The sequence below is a fragment of the Cetorhinus maximus genome, chromosome 10 (assembly GCF_964194155.1).
Source record: "Cetorhinus maximus chromosome 10, sCetMax3.hap1.1, whole genome shotgun sequence".
NCBI lineage: Eukaryota > Metazoa > Chordata > Chondrichthyes > Lamniformes > Cetorhinidae > Cetorhinus > Cetorhinus maximus.
Genome location: NC_135888.1, coordinates 46,356,165 through 46,375,455, shown reverse-complemented (window position 1 = coordinate 46,375,455; position 19,291 = coordinate 46,356,165). Strand labels below are relative to the sequence as shown.

Sequence of the window (19,291 nt, the reverse complement as noted above, 5' to 3'; positions counted from 1 at the left end):
CCACAGCTGCATGTAACAATTTCCTTTCATGTCTTAACGGGCTCCATCCTGCACTCAAATTCACCTTTGAAATGGAGCAGGCAAATGAACTCCCTTTCTTTGATGTACTTGTTGAGAAATCTGCCGGGGGTTCTCTACCACGGTCTGCTGCAAGCCTACCTTCACTGGTCAATATACACATTGGGATTCTTACAGTTCCACTCGCTGTAAGATTGGTCTTATCAGCAACCTTGTACATAGGGCCCAAGCCATTTACTCACCCTACAAGCTTGATGCTGAAATAGGGCGTATCAAAGACATCCTGTGGGATACTGGCTACCCTGATCTTATCATTTTGCACTGTATATCACACAAACTCATGAACGGGCCTAAAGCTGTCACTTTCGGCCCTGAAAAGTGCCCAGTCTACCTCAGATTACCCCGGAAGGACAAGCTATCTCAAAAATTTGAACAACAGGTGAAGCCAGCTGTTTCACACTGCTATTATGCAGTAGCAACGTGAGTCGTATTTGCCACTAACAGGATGCTGCCATCAAGTCAAAAAGATGTTCTGCTATCACACAAATGAGTAATATGGTATATGAATTTCAGTGCCAGTGTGCTAGGTATGTAGGCCGTACGTCCCAAAGACCGGTGGATAATATCAAACAGCATGTCCATTCCGCTGTTCGCAATGGACAGGGTACAGACTGTACCCAATCAGCCTGTGCTTGCAAAACTCAAAACACAGTGTCCAACATTAGATGTGATTCCGCGATTGGACAAGATTTGCTGAATAATCATCAGTGTGCTAATAATTACACTGACAACTAGTTTGGGATTGTCAGTCAGGCTCACAGTGTGGTGCATTTGCGTGTATTGGAGGTTACATGTATTGCTGCACAGGGCCCTGTTCTTTGCAGACAGGGAGAACATGTGCACACATTGTGCCTGTTTCAGCTAAACAAAGTAAGTGACAGCCATTCGCTGACTCATTCCTCAGGCCAATGCTTGACCCATCAGGGTCAAGTTGCCTGGTTTAATTTCGAACAATGCTTGGCAATTAACTGTCAGTCACCATCAGTGGTGCATTCTCCAATGCAACGCCACTTGCCAACCAATCAGCACGCTTCACATAAAGTATAAATTGTTGTTTTCCCCTTATATTGGTATTCTTGTGAAGTGTCCTGATGAGTGCAAAACGAAAAGCTTCGACGTGTCTCTTTCTTCAGCAATACTCAAGCTCTGTACTACCAGATAACTATAAAAGTAAGGATGTTATGCTCCAGCTATACAGGGTATTGGTGAGACCACATCTCGAATCCTGTGTGCAGTTTTGGTCTCCTTATTTAAAGAAGGATGTAAATGCGTTGGAGGCGGTTCAGATTGATACCTGAAATGAGTGGTTTGTCTTATGAGGAAAGGTTGAACAGAATGGGCTTGACTCCACTGGAGTTTAGAAGAGTGAGGGGTCGATTGAAGTCTATAAGATCCTGAACAGTTTTGACAAGGTGGATGTGGGAAGGGTGTTTCCTCTTGTGGGTGAGTCCTGAACTAGGGGGCATTGTTTTAAAATTAGGGGTCACCCTTTTAGGACAGAGATGAGGAGAAATTTTTCTCTGAAGGTTGTGCGACTTTGGAACTCTCTGCCTCAGAAGGTGGTGGAGGCGGAGTCACTGAATATTTTTAAGGCAGAGGTAGATTTTGCCTTGCCTTGTTAGGTAAGGGAATCGTAGGTTATTGGGGGTAGATGGGAATGTGGATTTGAAACACAAACAGATCAGCCATGATCTTGTTGAACGGCGGGGCAGGCTCGAGGGGCCGAATGGCCTACTTCTGTTCCTATTTCATGTGTTCATGCGTTAACAACACCCCGCCGCTGCACTGTGTCTCCTTTAACAACACCCCTCCATTGCAGGGTCCCCTTTAACAGAACCATTCCAATGCACTGTGTCCCCTTTAACAACCCCCAGCCGCTACACGGTGTCCCCTTTAATAACACCTCACTACTGCACTGTGCCCTCTTTAACAACACCCCTCCATTGCACTGTATCTCCTTTAAAACCCTGCCACTGCACTGTCCCCTTTAACAACACCCCGCCATTGCACTGTCCCCTTTAACAACAACCCACCTTGCAGTGTCCTCTTTAAAACGCCTGCCACTGCAGTGTGTCACCTTTAACATGACTGCACTATGTTCCCTTTAACAGGACCCTGCCACTGCATTATGTCCCCTGTAACAGGACCCCCGCCACTGCTCTGTGTCCCCTTTAACAACACCCCCACCACTGCACTGTATCTCCTTTAAAACCCTGCCACTGCACTATGTCCCCTTTAACAGGACCCCACCACTACTGTGTGTCCCCTTTAACAGGACCCCCTCCACTGCACTGAGCCCTGTCCTCACAACTTCAGCCATTTGGCACTGCTCGTACCCGTCATTATTTCCCTCATGCTCTCTTTCCTTTCCATGTGCCTCTTACATCAACCTGCTCTGTGCCCACTGTCCCCTGAACTCATGTTCCCACAGTAATACTCCCTTGCGCCCTTCTCACCTGCATCGTGGCTGCTGTTCAATGGAACTTTGTGGTAGCAGCATCCATCCCCACTCTTTGCCCATAACAGTTGGCCTCAGTGTCTCTAAACTGCAGAGCTTCCTGCTCCCCATCTCAGTAATCTGAGTGGGGGTTGAGTGGATGATTGTTATGGTCTGTGCTGTAATCGCTCTGCTTGTTTCCCAGGCTCCGCGGAGAATTCTGGAGGAGGATGCTACTGTGCGCCCGTCCCTGTACAATGACACCATCGTCATTGGCAACCAGACGCAGATATTCCAGACCAACCCCACTTATGAGCGTGTCTTTCCATTTGATCTGGAGTACCAGGAACCTGCCAGGCTACTGCGCAAACTTCCAGAACTTTCTCAGAGTGCCGAGGACTCAGGTTAGTACTGTAGAAATTTGGGGCGGGGGGGTGCAAGAGTTGCTGAGCAGGTACAGGGAGGCTTCAGTTTTTGAGCAGGGATCAGGGAGTTTCCCCATCTCCCTCCTTCATTCCCCCATCTCCCCATCAAGGGGGACGTTGATGAAAAGCCAGGGTTTCTACAAACAAATGAACACCTACATATTCACAGGCTCTTTTTAGCAGCAGCAACCGGGCCTCAGAGAATAGTCCATTAGACCATTCTCACCAACAGAAAAAAAGTGGATTTAAAGGGTCCTCGCAGCTGTCAGGAATCACGTTAGCCTTTGCTGCCTCGGAGCTCACGACCAACAGTTTGGGAAACCCTGCTGTAGATGTTCTGGGCCGTTAGAGGTGGGGATGTGGGGTAAATCACACTGGGATGGCCCAAGTCTCTGCAACTGTATTCTGTTCAGCTCAGGAGGAACAGTGTCCATTCCATCTAGGGAATGTTTGGAGTTTAGTCTGGAACGAGGAAGGCCCCAAAGGGTCTCCCATGTGAGGAAACGCCTCAGATTCAGTTAGCACATCGTCACTGGCCATAATCCTAAAACCCCTTAACAGCACTGTGAACTGCACAAATGACTCACCACCACCATCTCCAGGGCAATTAGGGATGGTCAATAAATGCTGGCCTTGCAAACAATACCCACGTCCCAAGTATTTGCAACATTCTGTGGCCTGGCCTAAGATATATGTGTTTTTTTCAAGTATTGCTGATAAAAGAGACATTTTTTGTTGAAACTTTTCATCTAGCACTCATCAGGACAATTCACAAGAAAATACCAATGTCGAGGTAAAATCATATTTATACTGTATAAGAAGAGAGTGCTGATTGGTTGGCAAGTGGACTCTGATTGGTAGAGGCATTGCCATGGAGAATGCACCACTGGATGGTGACTGACAGTTGTCCACCAAGCATTGTTTGAAATTTAAACCAGGCAACTTGACTCTGATTGGTCAAGATGTTGCCCTGAGGAATGAACCAGCGAATGACTGTCACTTATTTTGTTTAGCTGAAACAGGCAGTATATGTTCTTTCTGTCTGCAAAGGATAAGGCCCTGTGTATTAATATATGTAGCTTCCAGTATACACAAATGCACCACACTGTGAGCCTGACTGACAATCTTAAATTGGTTGTCAGCGTAATTTTTAGCTCATTGAGGATTATTTAGCAAATGTCCAATCGCAGAATCACATCTAATGTTGGACACTGGTTTGAGTTTTGCAAGCATGGGCTGGTTGGGTATGGTCCGTACCTTGCCCATTGCAAACAATGGAAGGAACGTGCTGTTTGATACAATCCACCAGTCTTTTGGACGTACGGCCTACATATCCAGCATCACACTGGCACCCAAATTCGTATGCCACATTACTCATTTGTGTGATAGACAGAACGTCTTTTTGGCTTGATGGCAGCATTGTTAGTGACGAATACCACTCGTGTTGCTACTGCATTGTAGCAGGTGAAGGATTCATTCACATTTGCAAAGGCCATACAGGACTTACATATCGATAGCAATGCTTTGTCCATGTGCTCATTTGACATTGCTAGCCTACTCACCAATGTTCCACTTAAGCAAGCCGTAGATATTTGAGCTGCAGCACTATATCATGGCAATCTAGACCCGCCACCATTGCGTGAACCAGTTTTCATTGAGCTTATGAACTCGGCAACTCGCGCAGTTGAGTTCAGCTTTAATGATACCATGTATGCCTAAATAGATGGTGTTGCCATGGGATCCCCTCTAGGCCCAGCTTTCACAAACATCTTTGTTGGGTTCCATGAGAAATGTGTCTTCGATGGAATGACACCTAACCTCCTACCCCTTGCATATCTCTGATATGTGGATGATACATTTGCTATATTTAAATCCGCAGCTGCATGTAACAATTTCCTTACATGTCTTAATGGGCTCCATCCTGCACTCAAATTCACCTTTGAAATGGAGCAGGCAAATGAACTCCCCTTCCTTGACGTACCAGTTGAGAAATCTGCCAGGAGGTTCTATACCATGGTCTACCGCAAGCCTACCTTCATTGGTCAATACACGTGTTGGGACTCTTACAGTTCCACGCATTATAAGATGGGCCTTATTGGCAACCTTGCAAATAGGGGCCGAGCCATTTTCTTGATGCTGAAACAGGGCGCATCAAGACATCCTGCGGGATAATGGCTACCCTGATCAGATCATTTCACTCTGCATATCGCGCAACCTCATGAACAGGCCGAAGGCCATCACTTTTGGCCCTGAATAGTGCCCAGTCTACCTCAGATTACCCTGGAAGGCCAAGGTATCTCAAACATTTTAGCAACAGGTGAAGCTAGCTGATGGGTGAATTGAACTTGGTGTGAGTTAGGATATAGGCAGCATAGATTTGGATGAGCTGAATTGACATAGAGGATGGAAGGTGAGAGGCCAACCAGGAGTCATCAAATCATTTAAGGTGAATGGTGAAGGTAGGGTAACCTGTCCCACAAATAAATTCAAAATACAAATATAAATTGAGACAGGATTAATTAGTAACCTCATAGTAAAGAATCCTCAAGGCAAGAGTGATCATAACATGATAGAATGTCACATTCAGCTTGAGGTGAGAAATGAGGGTCTAAAACTAGCCATAAACTTAAATTAATGTAATTGTAAGGGCATGAAGGCAGAGTTGTCTAAAGCGGTCTGGGAAAATAGATTAATAGGTGAGACTAGATAAGCAATGGCAGACATTTAAGGAGATATTTTATAATTCTAACCAAAGATATATTCCATTGAGAAAGAAAGAGTCTACAAGAAGGATGCACCACTCATGGATAACTAAGGAAGTTAAGGATGGCATCAAATTGAAAAAAAAAGCTTACGATGTTGCAAAGATTAGTGGTAGGCCTGAAAATTGGGAAAATTTTAGAAACCAGCAAAGGATGAGTAAAAAAAAGAGAGAAATTAGAGTATGAGAGAAAACTAGCAAGAAATATAAAAAAAGACAGTAAAAGTTTCGATAAGGATATAAAGTGAAAAAGTGTAGCTAAAATGAGTGTTGGTCCTTAGAGTGTAAGACTGGGGAATTAATAATGGGAAACAAGGAAATGGCAGAGACTTTGAACAAGTATTTTGCATCTGTGTTCACAGTAGAAGACACAGAAAGCCTCCAAAGTAGAGTAGAAAATCAAGAGGCAAAAGGAAGGAAGAAACTTAAAAACAATCACAATCACTAGAGAAAAAGTACTGGGAAAACTAATGGGACTAAAGGCTGACAAGCATGTTGGACCTGTTGACCTGCATCCGAAGGTCATAAAAAAAGTGGCTGCAGAGATAGTGGATGCATTTTTTGCTATCTTCCAAAATTCCCTAGATTCTGGAAAGGTCCCAGTGGATTGGAAAATCACAAATGTAACACCCTATTCAAGAAAGCGGGAAACTATAGGCCAGTTAGTCTAACACCTGTTATTGGGAAAATGCGAGAATCCATTGTTAAGGAAGTAATAGCAGGACATTTAGAAAATCATAATACAATCAGGCAGAGTCAACATGGTTTTGTGAAAGGGAAATTGTGTTTGACAAATTTATTGGACTTCTATGAGGAATGTAACAAGCAGTGTGGATAAAGGAGAACCAGTCGATGTGGTGTATTTGGAATTCCAAAAGGCATTTGATAAGGTGTCAATAAAAGGTTATCACACGATGTTGAGGGTGATACATTAATGTAAATAGAGGATTGGCTAACTAACAGGAAACGAAGAGTCGGAATAAATGGGTCATTTTTAGGTTGCCAAACTGTGACCAGTGGAATGCTACAAGGACCTGGGTCCCCAACTATTTGTGATCTATATAAATGTCTTGGATGAAGGCACTCACTGTATTGCAGTCAAATTTGCTGATATGAAGACAGGTAGGAGAGCAAGTTGTGAGGAGGATACAAATAGCCTGCAAAGGCATATAGATAGATTAAGTGAGTGGTCAAAAGTCTGGCAGATGTAGTATAATGTGGGAAAGTGTGAGGTTCTCCACTTTGGCAGGAAGAATAGAAAAGCAGAATAGTATTTAAATAGAGAGAGACTGCAGAATGCTGCAGTACAGAGGGACCTGGGTGTCCTCGTACATGAATCATGAAAAGTTAGCATACAGGTAGAGCAAGTAATTAGAAAGGCAATTGGAATGCTGGCCTTTATTGCAAGGGGGTGGAGTATAAATATAGGGAAATCTTGCTACAACTGTACAGGGCATTAGTGAGACCTCACTTGGAGTACAGTGTACAGTTTTGGGTCTCTTTACATTGGATGCAATTCAGAGAAGGGTCTTTAGACTGATTCCTGGGATGAAGGGGTTGTCTCATGCGGAAAGGTTGAGCAGGTTGGGCCTGTACTCATTGGAGTTTAGAAGAATGAGAAGTGATCTTATTGAAACATATAGGATTCTGAGGCGGCTTGATGCTGAGAGGATGTTTCCCCTCATGGGAGAATCTAGAACTAGGAGGCACATTTAAAGTTAAGACAGAGATGAGGAGAATGTTTTTCTCTCAGAGGGTTGTTTGTCTTTGGAATTCTCTATCCCAGAGAGCAGTGGAGTCTGGATCATTGTATATATTCAAGGCTGAGTTGGCCAGATTTTTGAACTACATGGGAGTTAAGCATTATGCGGGGCAGGCAGGAAAGTGGAGTCAAGGCCACAATCATATCAGCCATGGTCTTATTGAATGGTGGAGTCAGCTTGAGAGGCTGAATAGCCTACTCCTGCTCCTCTTTCTTATTTCCTTCTGTTTCCCAAGGTGAGAAAGAAGAAAAGGCCATTTAGTGACACAAGTCCCATCCCCTGACCCTAACTCTCCCATCACAGTCCATCCCCAACCCTAACTCTCTCATCATAGTCCGTTCCCGACCCGAACTCTCCCATTTCAGCCCATTCCCGAACCTAACTCGCCCATCATAGCCCATTTACCGACCCTAACTCTCTCATCACAGCCCATACCCTGACCCTAACTCATCCATCCCCTAACACCCTAACTCTCATGTTGAGAGGCTCCATAGGGGAGTGTTGGCTATGGTTAACTGGAAGGGAAGATGAGTGAGCTGAGAACGATAGAGGAGCAAACTGGTGAACTTGGCATCTTTCATCGTAGCTTATCCGCCTGGAATGCTAACTTTCCCATGTGTCCTTTTCCCAGTATGCAGTGGGGACTATGCAGAACCTGATCTCACAAAAGCTACTCCACACCAGGGTTTCCAGAGCAATGTCCCACATTATGCAGAGGCTGATATCGTCAGTCTGCAGGGTGTGACTGGAAATAACACATACGCAGTTCCTGCACTCACTGTGGACTCCCTCATCAAGATGGAGCTGGCCGTGGAAGAGATCTCCCGACAACAGTTGCACTTCAAGGAGAAGCTGGGGGAGGGGCAGTTTGGGGAGGTGAGTGACTTTTTAACACAGCCCAAAGGCCTAGTTCCGACCATCGTGTAACTGTGGCACGTGCCCACATCCCTCTCCTGGTCCTAACAAGCCATTACGAGAGTCTGAAAGGCATTTTGATTGCACAAGGCAGTGTCACTGGGAGTGAGTGTATGATGGTTATTTGGCGAGAGGGTGGGTGATTTGGTGCGAGGGAGGTTCATTTGGTGCGAGGGAGGGTGATTTGGCGCGAGGGAGGGTGATTTGGCGCGAGGGGGGGGTGATTTGGCGCGAGGGAGGGTGATTTGGCGAGAGGGTGGGTGATTTGGCGCGAGGGTGGTTGATTTGGCGCGAGGGAGGGTGATTTGGCGAAGGGAGGGTTAATTGGGAACAGTGAGAAAGGGAGGATAGTCGGTGGTGAGTGGGTGTCAATTAGGAGTAAATAGGGGTCAGGGTGAGTAGGGGATCAGTTGAGGGGTTGTGGGAGTCAGTCAGGGGTGAGTGGGGGCCAGGTGAGTGGTCGGTCAGGGGTGAGTGGGGGTCAGTCAGGACTTATTTAAAATTCTTTCCTGGGACACGGGCATCACTTGCAAGGTCAACATTTGTTGCCCATCCCTAATTGGCCTTGAACTGAGTGGCTTGCTCGGCCATTTCAGAGGGCACTTAGAGTCAGCCATGTTGCTGTGGGTCTGGAGTCACATGTAGGCCAGACCAGGTAAGGATGGTAGATTTCCTTCCCTAAAGCACATTAATGAACCAGATGGGTTTTTCTGACAATCAATGATAGTTTCATGGTCACCATCACTGAGACTAGCTTTCAATTCCAGATTTTAACTGAAGTTAAATTCCACCAGCTGCCTTGGTGGGCTTTGAACCCATGTTCCAAAGCATTAACCTAGGTCTCTGGACCAGTGACAATACCACCATCTCCCCTAAATCACGAGATTCAGGGGAGACCCCTAATTCAGAGGTCAGTCAGGAGTGAATGAGGTTTGGAGTAAGGGGGTATCAGTCAGGGGTGAGTGGGGGTCAATCAGGAGTGAATGGGAGTCAGGTGAGGGGGGGTTCAGTTGGGACTGGGGGAGTATCAGTCAGGGAGGATTAGTCACGGGGGTCTAGGAGAGGGCCAGTCGGGGCGACTGGGGGAGGGTCAGTTGGGGGGAGTGGGCAAGGGTCAGTTGGGGGGAGTGGGCAAGGGTCAGTCGGGGAGAATGGGCGAGGGTCGGTTGGGGGTGTCAGTCGTGGGGGAGTGGGGGAAGGTCAATCGGGGATGTGTGGGGGAGGGTCAGTTGGGGAGGGAGGGTCCGTCGGGGGTGTGTGGGGGAGGGTCATTTGAGGGGGAGTGGGGGAGGGTCAGTCGGTGGGGTGTGGGGGAGGGTCAGTGTGTGGGGAGTGGGGGCAGGTCATTCAGGGAAACGCAGTGTTTATGTATCATTGGGTCTGACAGTGAGTGATGAAGCTGTGCTTCCTCTCCAGGTCCACTTGTGTGAGGCAGTCAGTCTGCATGAGCTTCTGCAACCTGAGTTCCTCTTCAACATGGGACTCCGGCCGATCCTCGTGGCTGTGAAAATGCTGAGGTCGGATGCCACAACAAACGCCAGGTAGGCGCTCCAGGGCGTTGCTGCACAACTCACGATGTTTCAGGATTGGTGAGTTAATGGTGGTGGGGAGGGGGCAGGAGCCTGCACAGTCGGCTGATTGCTGTGCAGTCAGGAGTCTGGGGCTGAGGTACAGATGGCAGCTGCCAGTTTGGGAGATGTAAAATGGTTCCAGATGGAGACGTTTGTGCTGTGGGAGTTCTCCTAGACTTCAGACATCATGACTGTCAGGAAAGCACTGATTAGCTAGATCTCTTCTCTTGAAAAAAGAAGACTGAGGGGGTACCTAATGGAGATCTTTAAAATTCTGAAAGGTTTTGACAGGTTGGATACTGAGAGAATGTTTCCTCTTGTGGGGAAGAGCATAACTAGAGGGCATCAATATGAGAGTCCACCAAGAAATCCAATAGGGAATTCGGAAGAAAAACCTCTTTACCCAAAGAGTGGTGAGAATGTGGAGCTCACTACCAAAGTAAATCGTATAGATGTATTTAAGGGGAAGTTAGACAAGCATGTGAGGGAGAAGGGAATAAAACGTTGCGACAGTAGATTTAGATGAGGAAAGATGGGATGAGGCTTAAGTGGAGCAGAAACACCAACATGGACTGGTTGGGCCGAATGGCCTGTTTCAATTCCATATATCCTATGTAATCCTACATAATGACTGTGAATGGCCACCATGTGATCAGTATGGTTGGCATACTGCAACACTCGCAGCCGGAATATCCACGGTAATGGAGGGGGTGCTGGGAGGGCATGATGGATGATGTCCTCTTGTATCAGAGAGGTATGGATACAAGAGCTCCCGGTTATAACTAACCTTTGTGCATCCCTTCCAGGAATAACTTCCTCAAAGAGATGAAGATCATGTCACGGCTGAAGGACCCAAATATTATTCGGCTTCTCGGAGTCTGTACACGTGACGACCCGCTCTGCATGGTCACTGAATACATGGAGAATGGGGACCTCAACCAGTTCCTGTGCCAGCGAGAGCTGGAGAACCACTTCACCTTGACAAAGAACATCCCCAGTGTCAGGTAGGAGTAAGAAACCAGGGAAAGAACAATATTGCAGCTATTGGGAGGAGGGTGATGGTGGGAGAGACAATGAAATAATGCAGAAGTGTATTTCTACAGCGTCCTCAAGATATCCCTAACCCGTTTCACAGCCAATTAAGCATTTTTAAATGTAGGAAATGAAAGAACCAATTTGTGCACAGCAAGATTCCACAATAGTATGAGCGATGCCCAATTAATCTGCCTTTTGATGATGTTGGTTGAGGGTTAAATATTGTCCAGACATCCCTACTTTTCTTCAAAATAGTGCCATGAGATCCAGCCAAGAGGGAAAATGAGACCTCGATTTAATGTCTCATCCAAAAGGTAGTGAGGCATCACCCCTCATTCCTGCACTGGAGTGTCATCCTGGATTATATGTTCCAAAATCTGCAGTGGGACTTGAGCACATTGGGAGACAAGAGAGTTACCTAATGGGCTGGTGAGGTGAGAGCAGAAAACCTGTCACTGGTGCCTTGCACTGAACAGTGATATCACTGGCCCAGGATAGGCATGTATAGTTTAGTAAACAGGGTTATACAGAATTATTTCATCTATATTAACGAGTTAAAAAATTCTGCAGAAGAACATGCAGATATACCAGCCAGGTGTCTAGCCCAGCAAGTGGTGGGAGAGTGTGTGGTTGGCTGAATGGATTCCAGGATGTACTGTTCATTTCTGACTGGAAAGGGAGGAGGCATCAAAAGCACAGGCAACAAGTACTAACAGCTAATAGCAGCTGTATCAAGCGTAAAGGGAAGCAGTAATGTCATATTGTACCTACATTTAAACATGTAAAATGACAACACACTGGAGATCCTGGTCATTTCCTTCCACTGTGCTTCTGAGATTAGTGTAAGTAATCAAGATGTTTTGTGATCAACTGATGAAGATCCTTTTGTGTATGTGATAAGAAAAATCATTAACTAGATGTATTCAGTTTTTTCCTAGTAATGGAGGCAAAGTGTTTCTGATACTATTTTGTAATCCCCAGGTAAGGGCAGTGGGATATATGACAGTATAAAGCTAACAGTGAGGCTCTGCTATCCCCTGGCAGCTCTGTGCTTCTTGCCTAGCCGTGTACCCTGCCAGTGGCTCAGCCTGTTCACTTTCTCCTTATCCCCTCACTCAGCTACCGGTGCCTCCTGCACATGATGACCCAGGTTGCCTCTGGCATGAGATATCTCTCTTCGCTCAATGTCGTACACCGGGACCTCGCAACGCGCAACTGCCTGGTGGGGAACCACTACACCATCAAGATAGCTGACTTCGGCATGAGCCGCAACCTGTACAGTGGTGACTACTACCGGATCCAGGGCCGCGCTGTGCTGCCCATCCGCTGGATGGCGTGGGAAAGTATTCTGCTGGTGAGTGCCAGCACTGTAATCAGCTGCAACACACTCTCCATCCTGAATCAACAACAACCTGCATTTATACAATGCCTTTAGCACAATGTCAACTTTTGTCTGAATATTGTCCTGGCAGGTTTTCCTGTGCTAAAGGCAGGAATATGAGTAAACTGGTCATACGAACATACGAACAAGGAGCAGGAGTAGGCCATTCAGTCCCCCGAGCCTGCACTGCCATTTAATAAGGTCATGGCTGATCTGATAGTAACCTGAAATCTGCATCCCACCTACCCCCAATAACCTGCCCCACCTTGCTTACCAAGAATCTACCCACCTCTGCCTTAAAAATATTCAAAGACTCTGCTTCCACCACCTTTTCAGGAAGAGAGTTCCAAAGACTCACGAGCCTCTGAGTGAAAAAATTTCGTTTCATCTCTGTTTTAAATGGGTGACCCCTTATTTTTAAATAGTGACCCCTAGTTCTAGATTCTCCCACAAGAGGAAACATCCTCTCCACATCCACCATGTCAAGAGCACTCGGGATCTTATGTGTTTCAAACAAGTCGCCTCTTACTCTTCTAAATTCCAGCAGATACAAGCCTAGTCTGTCCAATCTCTCCTCATAAGACAACCCACCCATTCCAGTTATTGGCCATGATAAACCTTCTCTGAACTGCTTCCAACGCATTTACATCCTTCCTTAAATAAGGTGACCAATACTGTGCTCATTACTCCAAATATGGTCTCACCAGTGCTCTGTACAACTGAAGCATAACCTCCCTGCTTTTGTATTCAATTCCCCTCACAATAAATGATAACAATCTATTAGCTTTCCTAATTACTTGCTTTACCTGCATCCTTGCCTTTTGTGATTCATGTACTAGGACACCCAGATCCCTCTGCACCTCAGAGCCCTGCAATCTCTCACCATTTAGATAACATGCTTCTCTTTAATTCTTTCTGCCGAAATGGGCAATTTCATATTTTCCCACATTATATTCCATTTGCCAGATCTTTGTCCACTCACTTAACCTATCTATATCTTTTTGTAGCCTCCTTATGTCCTCTTCACAACTTACTTTCCTATCTATCTTTGTGTCATCTGCAAATTTGGCAACCATCCCATCCATCCCTTCATCTAAGTCATTTATATAAATTGTAAACAGTTGAGGTCCCAGCACTGATCCCTGTGGCGCACCACTCGTTACATCTTGCCAACCTGAAAAAGACCCATTTATGCCTACTCTCTGCTTCCTGTAGCCAGCTAATCTTCTATCCATGCCAATATGTTACCTGCTATGAGCTTTTATTTTCTGCAATAACTTTTGATGTGGCACTTTATCAAATGCCTTCTGGAAATCTAAGTACACTACATCCACTGGTTCCCCTTTATCCACAGCACATGTTACTTCCTCAAAGAACTCCAATAACTTGGTTAAACACAATTTCCCTTTCACAAAACCATGTTGACTCTGCCTGATGACCTTGAGCTTATCCAAGTGCCCTGCTCTAACTTCTTTAATTATAGCTTCTAACATTTTCCCTATGACAAATGGTAAGCTAACTGGCCTGTAGTTTCCCACTTTCTGTCACCCTTCCTTTTTGAATAATGGAGTTACATTTGCTTTCTTCCTATCTAATCGGACCTTCCCCGAATCTAGGGAGTTTTGGAAAATTAAAACCAATGCAGCAACTATCTCACCAAACACTTCTTTTAAGACCCTAGGATGAAGTCCATCAGGACCTGGGCTCTTGTCAACCCCCAGCTCCAACAATTTACTCAGTACCACTTCTCTGGTGTCTATAATTTTCCTGACATCCTCCCCCACTTCTATTTCTTGGTTTATAGCTGCTTCTGGGACATTACTTGTATCCTCTATAGTGAAAACTGATGCAAAATACCTGTTCAATTCATCTGCCATCTCCTTGTTTTTCATTATCAATTCTCCAGACTCACTTTCTATAGGACCAATGCTCACTTTGTTAACTTGTTTCTTTTTAAAATATTTATAAAAATTCTTAGTATCTGTTTTTATATTTCTGGCTAGCTTTCTCTCATACTCTAATTTTTCCCTCTTTACTTGTCTTTTAGTCATTCTTTGATGTTCCTTATATTCTGTCCAATCTTCTGATCTGCCACCTGTCTTTGCACAATTATATGCTTTTTCTTTAAGTTTGATACTGTAACCTTTCTAGTTAACCATGGATAGTATGTCCGTCCCTTGGACTTTTTCTTACTCATTGGAATCTATCTATTCTGTGTATTCTGAAATATCCCCTTAAATATTAGCCACTGTATCTCTATTGACTTATCCCTTAACCTAATTTGCCAATTCACTTTAGCCAGCTCAGTTTTTATGCCCTCCAAATTGCCCTTATTTAAGTTTAAAAACACAGTCTCAGACCCACTCCTCTCTCCCTCAAACTGAATGTAAAATTCAATCATATTGTGGTAACTGTGCCATCTCATTGCACAATACCAGGACTAGTATAGCCTGCTCCCAGGTTGGCTCCAAAACGTTCTGGTCTAAGAAACTATCCTGAAAACATTCAATGTACTCCTCATCTAGGCTATCTTTGTCCATCTGACTTTTCCAGTTTATATGTAAATTAAAATCTCCAATGATTATCACCGTACCTTTCTGACAAGCTCCAATTATTTCTTCCTTTATGTTCTACCCCACCATGAGGTTACTGTTAGGGGGCCTGTATACAACTCCCACAAGTGACTTCTTGGCTTTACCATTTCTCATCTCTACCCAAACCGTTTCCACATCCTGGTTTCCTGAACTTAGGTCATCCATCTCTATTGTGCTAATACCATCACTAACTAACAGAGCCACCCCTCCACCTTTTCCTCGCTTCCTGTCCTTCCAAATATCCTGTACCCTTCAATATTCAGGTCCTAATCCGTGTCCCCCTACAGCCATGTCGCCATAATGGCTATGAAATGGTAATTATTTATTTCTATGTGCACTCTCAGTTCATCTGTTTTGTTTCAAATGCATTCAGATACAGAGCTTTTAGTTTTATCCTTTTATTCTTTTTATAACCTCTAGTTTCATCTGTTGATTTACTGTTAGATTTGTACTCTCTATCCCTTCCTGTCACAGTCTTTTTTCATTTCCCATAATACCTTTTACTTGTGACTTGTCTCTGCTCTTTGATATACCAGATCTTCTCAAATTTGATCCCTTGCCCCCACTATTTAGTTTAAAACCCTCTCTACTTCCCTAGTTATGCGGCTCGCAAGAACACTGGTCCCAGCACGGTTCAGTTGTAGACCATCCCAACGGTACAGATCCCACTTTCCCCAGTACTGGTGCCAGTACTGGTCCTCACAAACCGGAACCCACTTCTCCCACATGAGTCTTTGAGCCACACATTCATCTCCCTAATCTGATTTGTCCCATGCCAAATGGTCGAAAGCTTGGTCAAAGAGGTAGCTTTTAAGGAGAAGAAAGAGGTACAAAGAGAGGTAGAGGGGAAAGGAGATTTCGAGAGGGAATTCCAGAGCTTGGGGCCCAGTCAATTGAAGGCATGGCTGCCAATAGTGGAGCGATGGAAATTGGGGGATGCGCAGGAGGCTAGAATTGGAGGAGCGCAGAGATCCTGGGGCTTTGTTGGGTTTGAGAAGGCTGCAGAGATAGGAAGAGATGAGGCCGTGGAGGGATTTGAAAACGGATAATTATTTTAAGTTTGAGGCGTTGCCTGACTGGGAGCCAATGTAGGTCAGCAAGCACAGGATTGGTGGTTGAATGGGTTTTGATGCAAGATAGTATATGGGCAGCAGAGTTTTGGATGAGTTGAAGTTTATGGAGGGTGGAAGATGAGAAGCTGGACTGGAGAGCATGGGCATAGTTAAGTACAGAGGTAAAGAAAAGAATGAATAAGGGTTTCAGCTGCAGGTGTGTGTGAGTGTGTATGTGTTTGAGGGCGTGTATGTGTGTGGTGACAAGAGGATGGAGGTTTGTATGGGAAATAATGTCTTGCACATTGGTGGGACTGACTCTGAGCTAACTGCATGTCATTGCAGGGAAAATTCACCACAGCCAGCGATGTCTGGGCCTTTGGAGTAACAATGTGGGAGATGTTCACCTTCTGTAAGGAACAGCCTTACTCTCAGCAGTCTGACGAGCAGATTATTGAGAATACAGGAGAATTTTTCCGAAATCAGGGGCGGCAGGTAAGGAAAACTAGGGACAGTGTTGGATACTGGGGCACTCTTTGAATTTGCCTGTCTTTGAAAAAAGAAAAAAAGCTTTGATTTCCTTCGAGCCTTTCACACTCTCAGGTCATCCTGAGTGCTTTGTAGCCAATGAAGTACTTTTAAAATGTAGTGAACATTGTCAAAAACCAATGGGGCAACTTATTTACACAGCATAGATAAAAGCAAAAAACTGCGGATGCTGGAAATCGAAAACAAAAACAAAAATACCTGGCAAAACTCAGCAAGTCTGGCAGCATCTGTGGAAGGGAGCACAGTTAACGTTTCGAGTCCGCATGACTCTTCAACAGAACGAAGGAAAAATAGAAAAGGGGTGAAATATAAACTGGTTTAAGGGCGGGGGGTTGGGACAAGAGAGCTGGATAGAGGGCCAGTGATAGGTGGAGATAACCAAAAGATGTCACAGACAAAAGGTCAAAGAGGTGTTGAAGGTGGTGATATTATCTAAAGGAATGTGCTAATTAAGGGTAAAAAGCAGGACAAGCAAGGTACACATAGCCCTAGTGGGGGTGGGGTGGGGTGAAGGAATCGAAAAAGGCTAAAAGGTAGAGATAAAACAATGGATGGAAATACATTTAAAAATAATGGAAATAGGTGGGAAAAGAAAAATCTATATAAATTATTGGAAAAAACAAAAAGGAGGGGGAAAAATCAGAAAGGGGGTGGGGATGGAGGAGAGAGTTCATGATCTAAAATTGTTGAACTCAATATTCAGTCCGGAAGGCTGTAAAGTGCCTAGTCGGAAGATGAGGTGCTGTTCCTCCAGTTTGCGTTGAGCTTCTCTGGAACAATACAGCAAGCCAAGGACGGACATGTGGGCATGAGAGCAGGGTGGAGTGTTGAAATGGCAAAATTATTTACACAGCAACCTCCCACAAACAGTAGTGTGATAAAGACCAGATTATCTGATTTAGTAATGTTGGTCGAGGGATAAAAATTGGCCAGGACACGGGGAGAATTCATTGGCTCTTGAAAGAGTGCCATGGGATCTTATACACCCAGTTGAGTGGGCAGACAGGGCCTCGGTTTAAACTTCTCAGCCAATAACCAGCACCTCTGACAGTGCAGCACTGCCTCAGTGCTACACCGGTCACCTGATATGCACCCCCCTCCCCCCCACCACTTCCCCCTCACAGTTGTAACCGCAATTGATACAAACTTAGAGTGGGTGGTCACTGTGTCAGGTGCTGTGAGGCAGGGAATCTTGAGCCACTATGCATTTCTTATGATTCTGTTGCCCCTTTCTCTCTCTACAGGTCTATCTGTCACAGCCAACTGTGTGTCCGAAACAGATCTTTGATGTAATGGTCGGCTGCTGGAGTAGAGACATCAAGGACAGACCTAGCTTTGAGCAGATCCACCACTTCCTCCAGCAGCAGTTAGTCAATGCGGCCTAGCGTTTACACATTGGGATGGACCTTTGTCTTCTTGCTGATGTGATGGTTGCTGCCATCATGCCATGCTTCTGTACGCCAATGAACGACTCAGCCTCTTGGCCTTCCCACCATCTCTGTTGCAGGATTGGCCCGTGGTGACTGCTCATGTGATGAGTGCATTTTTCTGCACACTCCCGCCTCACGCCTCTCCAGTGACATCACTTCCTGGCGATCAGGTTGTCCACTGACCTGTGATAACCCTCTGTGGGGAACAAGTGTCAGGGACAGCAAGCAACTGCACAATGGGGCGGTTTCCAATGCTCTGAGAATGCAGGAGAGGCTTAGGCTGGGAGAGCCTATGGTAGGCCGAGACTTGAATTCCCAGAGACGTGCACAAGGCCAAAGCTTGAATACACAAGACTACTTTACTCTATCATTCCTTGTGGCGATTACAAGCACTGCTTTCTTTGTTTTGTCGTTGCTTCCTCACACTGGAGTTACAATCAAGCTCAACACTAACAACTGGGTAGAGAAGCCCATAGGGGAGGGGGGTGACTTAGCTGTTGCTGGTAACCTATACCTCAGAATGTAGACACTACCCCAGTAACTCTGAGGAGATTTCGGTCAGCAGAAAGGAGAGCAACACTGTGCTGTGGTCACTGTGGTTTTTTAAAAAGTTAGAATGGTTTGTACTTTAAATGCGATGGACTGCTTTGCAATGAATAGTGAGCTAGTCCCCCAGGAGCTGAGTGCTGCCGAACTATCTCCCTGACTGACCAACGCTCTGCCCTAACATTTGATGCATATTGCATCTGCACTGATGTCACATTCTATCAGCGCTGGTGGGTTAAGGTGAGGGGTTGTCACAGGCTCCTGCGCACACCAGAATTCCTCTGTGTTTGGAAGCTCATCAGGGAGCTGCACAGAGAGAATTTTATTATGGGGGTAGGTGGTTAGGAGCTCATCATTTCATTAAGTCCTGTTCCCCAAAGAACATCCAACAGTCCTATACATGGGTGGGGGCAAACACTTGAGTGTGGGTCTGGTGGGAGCATTCATTACTTGGATAGGGGGAGAGGGGTGTCTGTTATGAGGCAAAGGGGAGGGGGCCAGGTGTCCGGTACAGTGGGGAGGATGGGGGCCAGGTGTTTATGGGGGGGGAGGGGGGGTGCCCAGATGTCTGATATGGGGTGTGGGGTGGTTTGAGGAGGGGATTGGGTGTTTGGCTTGGGGGCCAGGTGCTTACGGAGAGGAGGGTGCCGGGTCTTTGTACAAGGGGAGGGAGCCGGATGTTTGTATGGGGCGGGGTAGCCGGGTGTTTTTATAAGGTGAGGGGGCCAGGGGTTAGGGGCTGGGTGTTTACGGG

At 45.7% G+C, this 19,291-nt stretch overlaps 1 protein-coding gene across 3 annotated transcripts in view; it reads left to right on the top strand.

Annotated features, from left to right (window-relative positions):
- Window positions 1-19,032, top strand: part of ddr2l (discoidin domain receptor family, member 2, like) — a 77,232-nt gene extending 58,200 nt beyond the window's left edge. For all 3 annotated transcript variants that reach the window (XM_078550417.1, XM_078550418.1, XM_078550416.1), the window contains exons 11-17: window positions 2,721-2,919; window positions 8,096-8,340; window positions 9,796-9,920; window positions 10,757-10,954; window positions 12,105-12,339; window positions 16,358-16,507; window positions 17,806-19,032. In XM_078550417.1, the coding sequence (XP_078406543.1) occupies window positions 2,721-2,919; window positions 8,096-8,340; window positions 9,796-9,920; window positions 10,757-10,954; window positions 12,105-12,339; window positions 16,358-16,507; window positions 17,806-17,946 (1,293 nt within the window). In that variant the 3' untranslated portion in view covers window positions 17,947-19,032. The remainder of the gene's footprint in view (window positions 1-2,720; window positions 2,920-8,095; window positions 8,341-9,795; window positions 9,921-10,756; window positions 10,955-12,104; window positions 12,340-16,357; window positions 16,508-17,805) is intronic.
- Window positions 19,033-19,291: the final 259 nt, after the last annotated feature.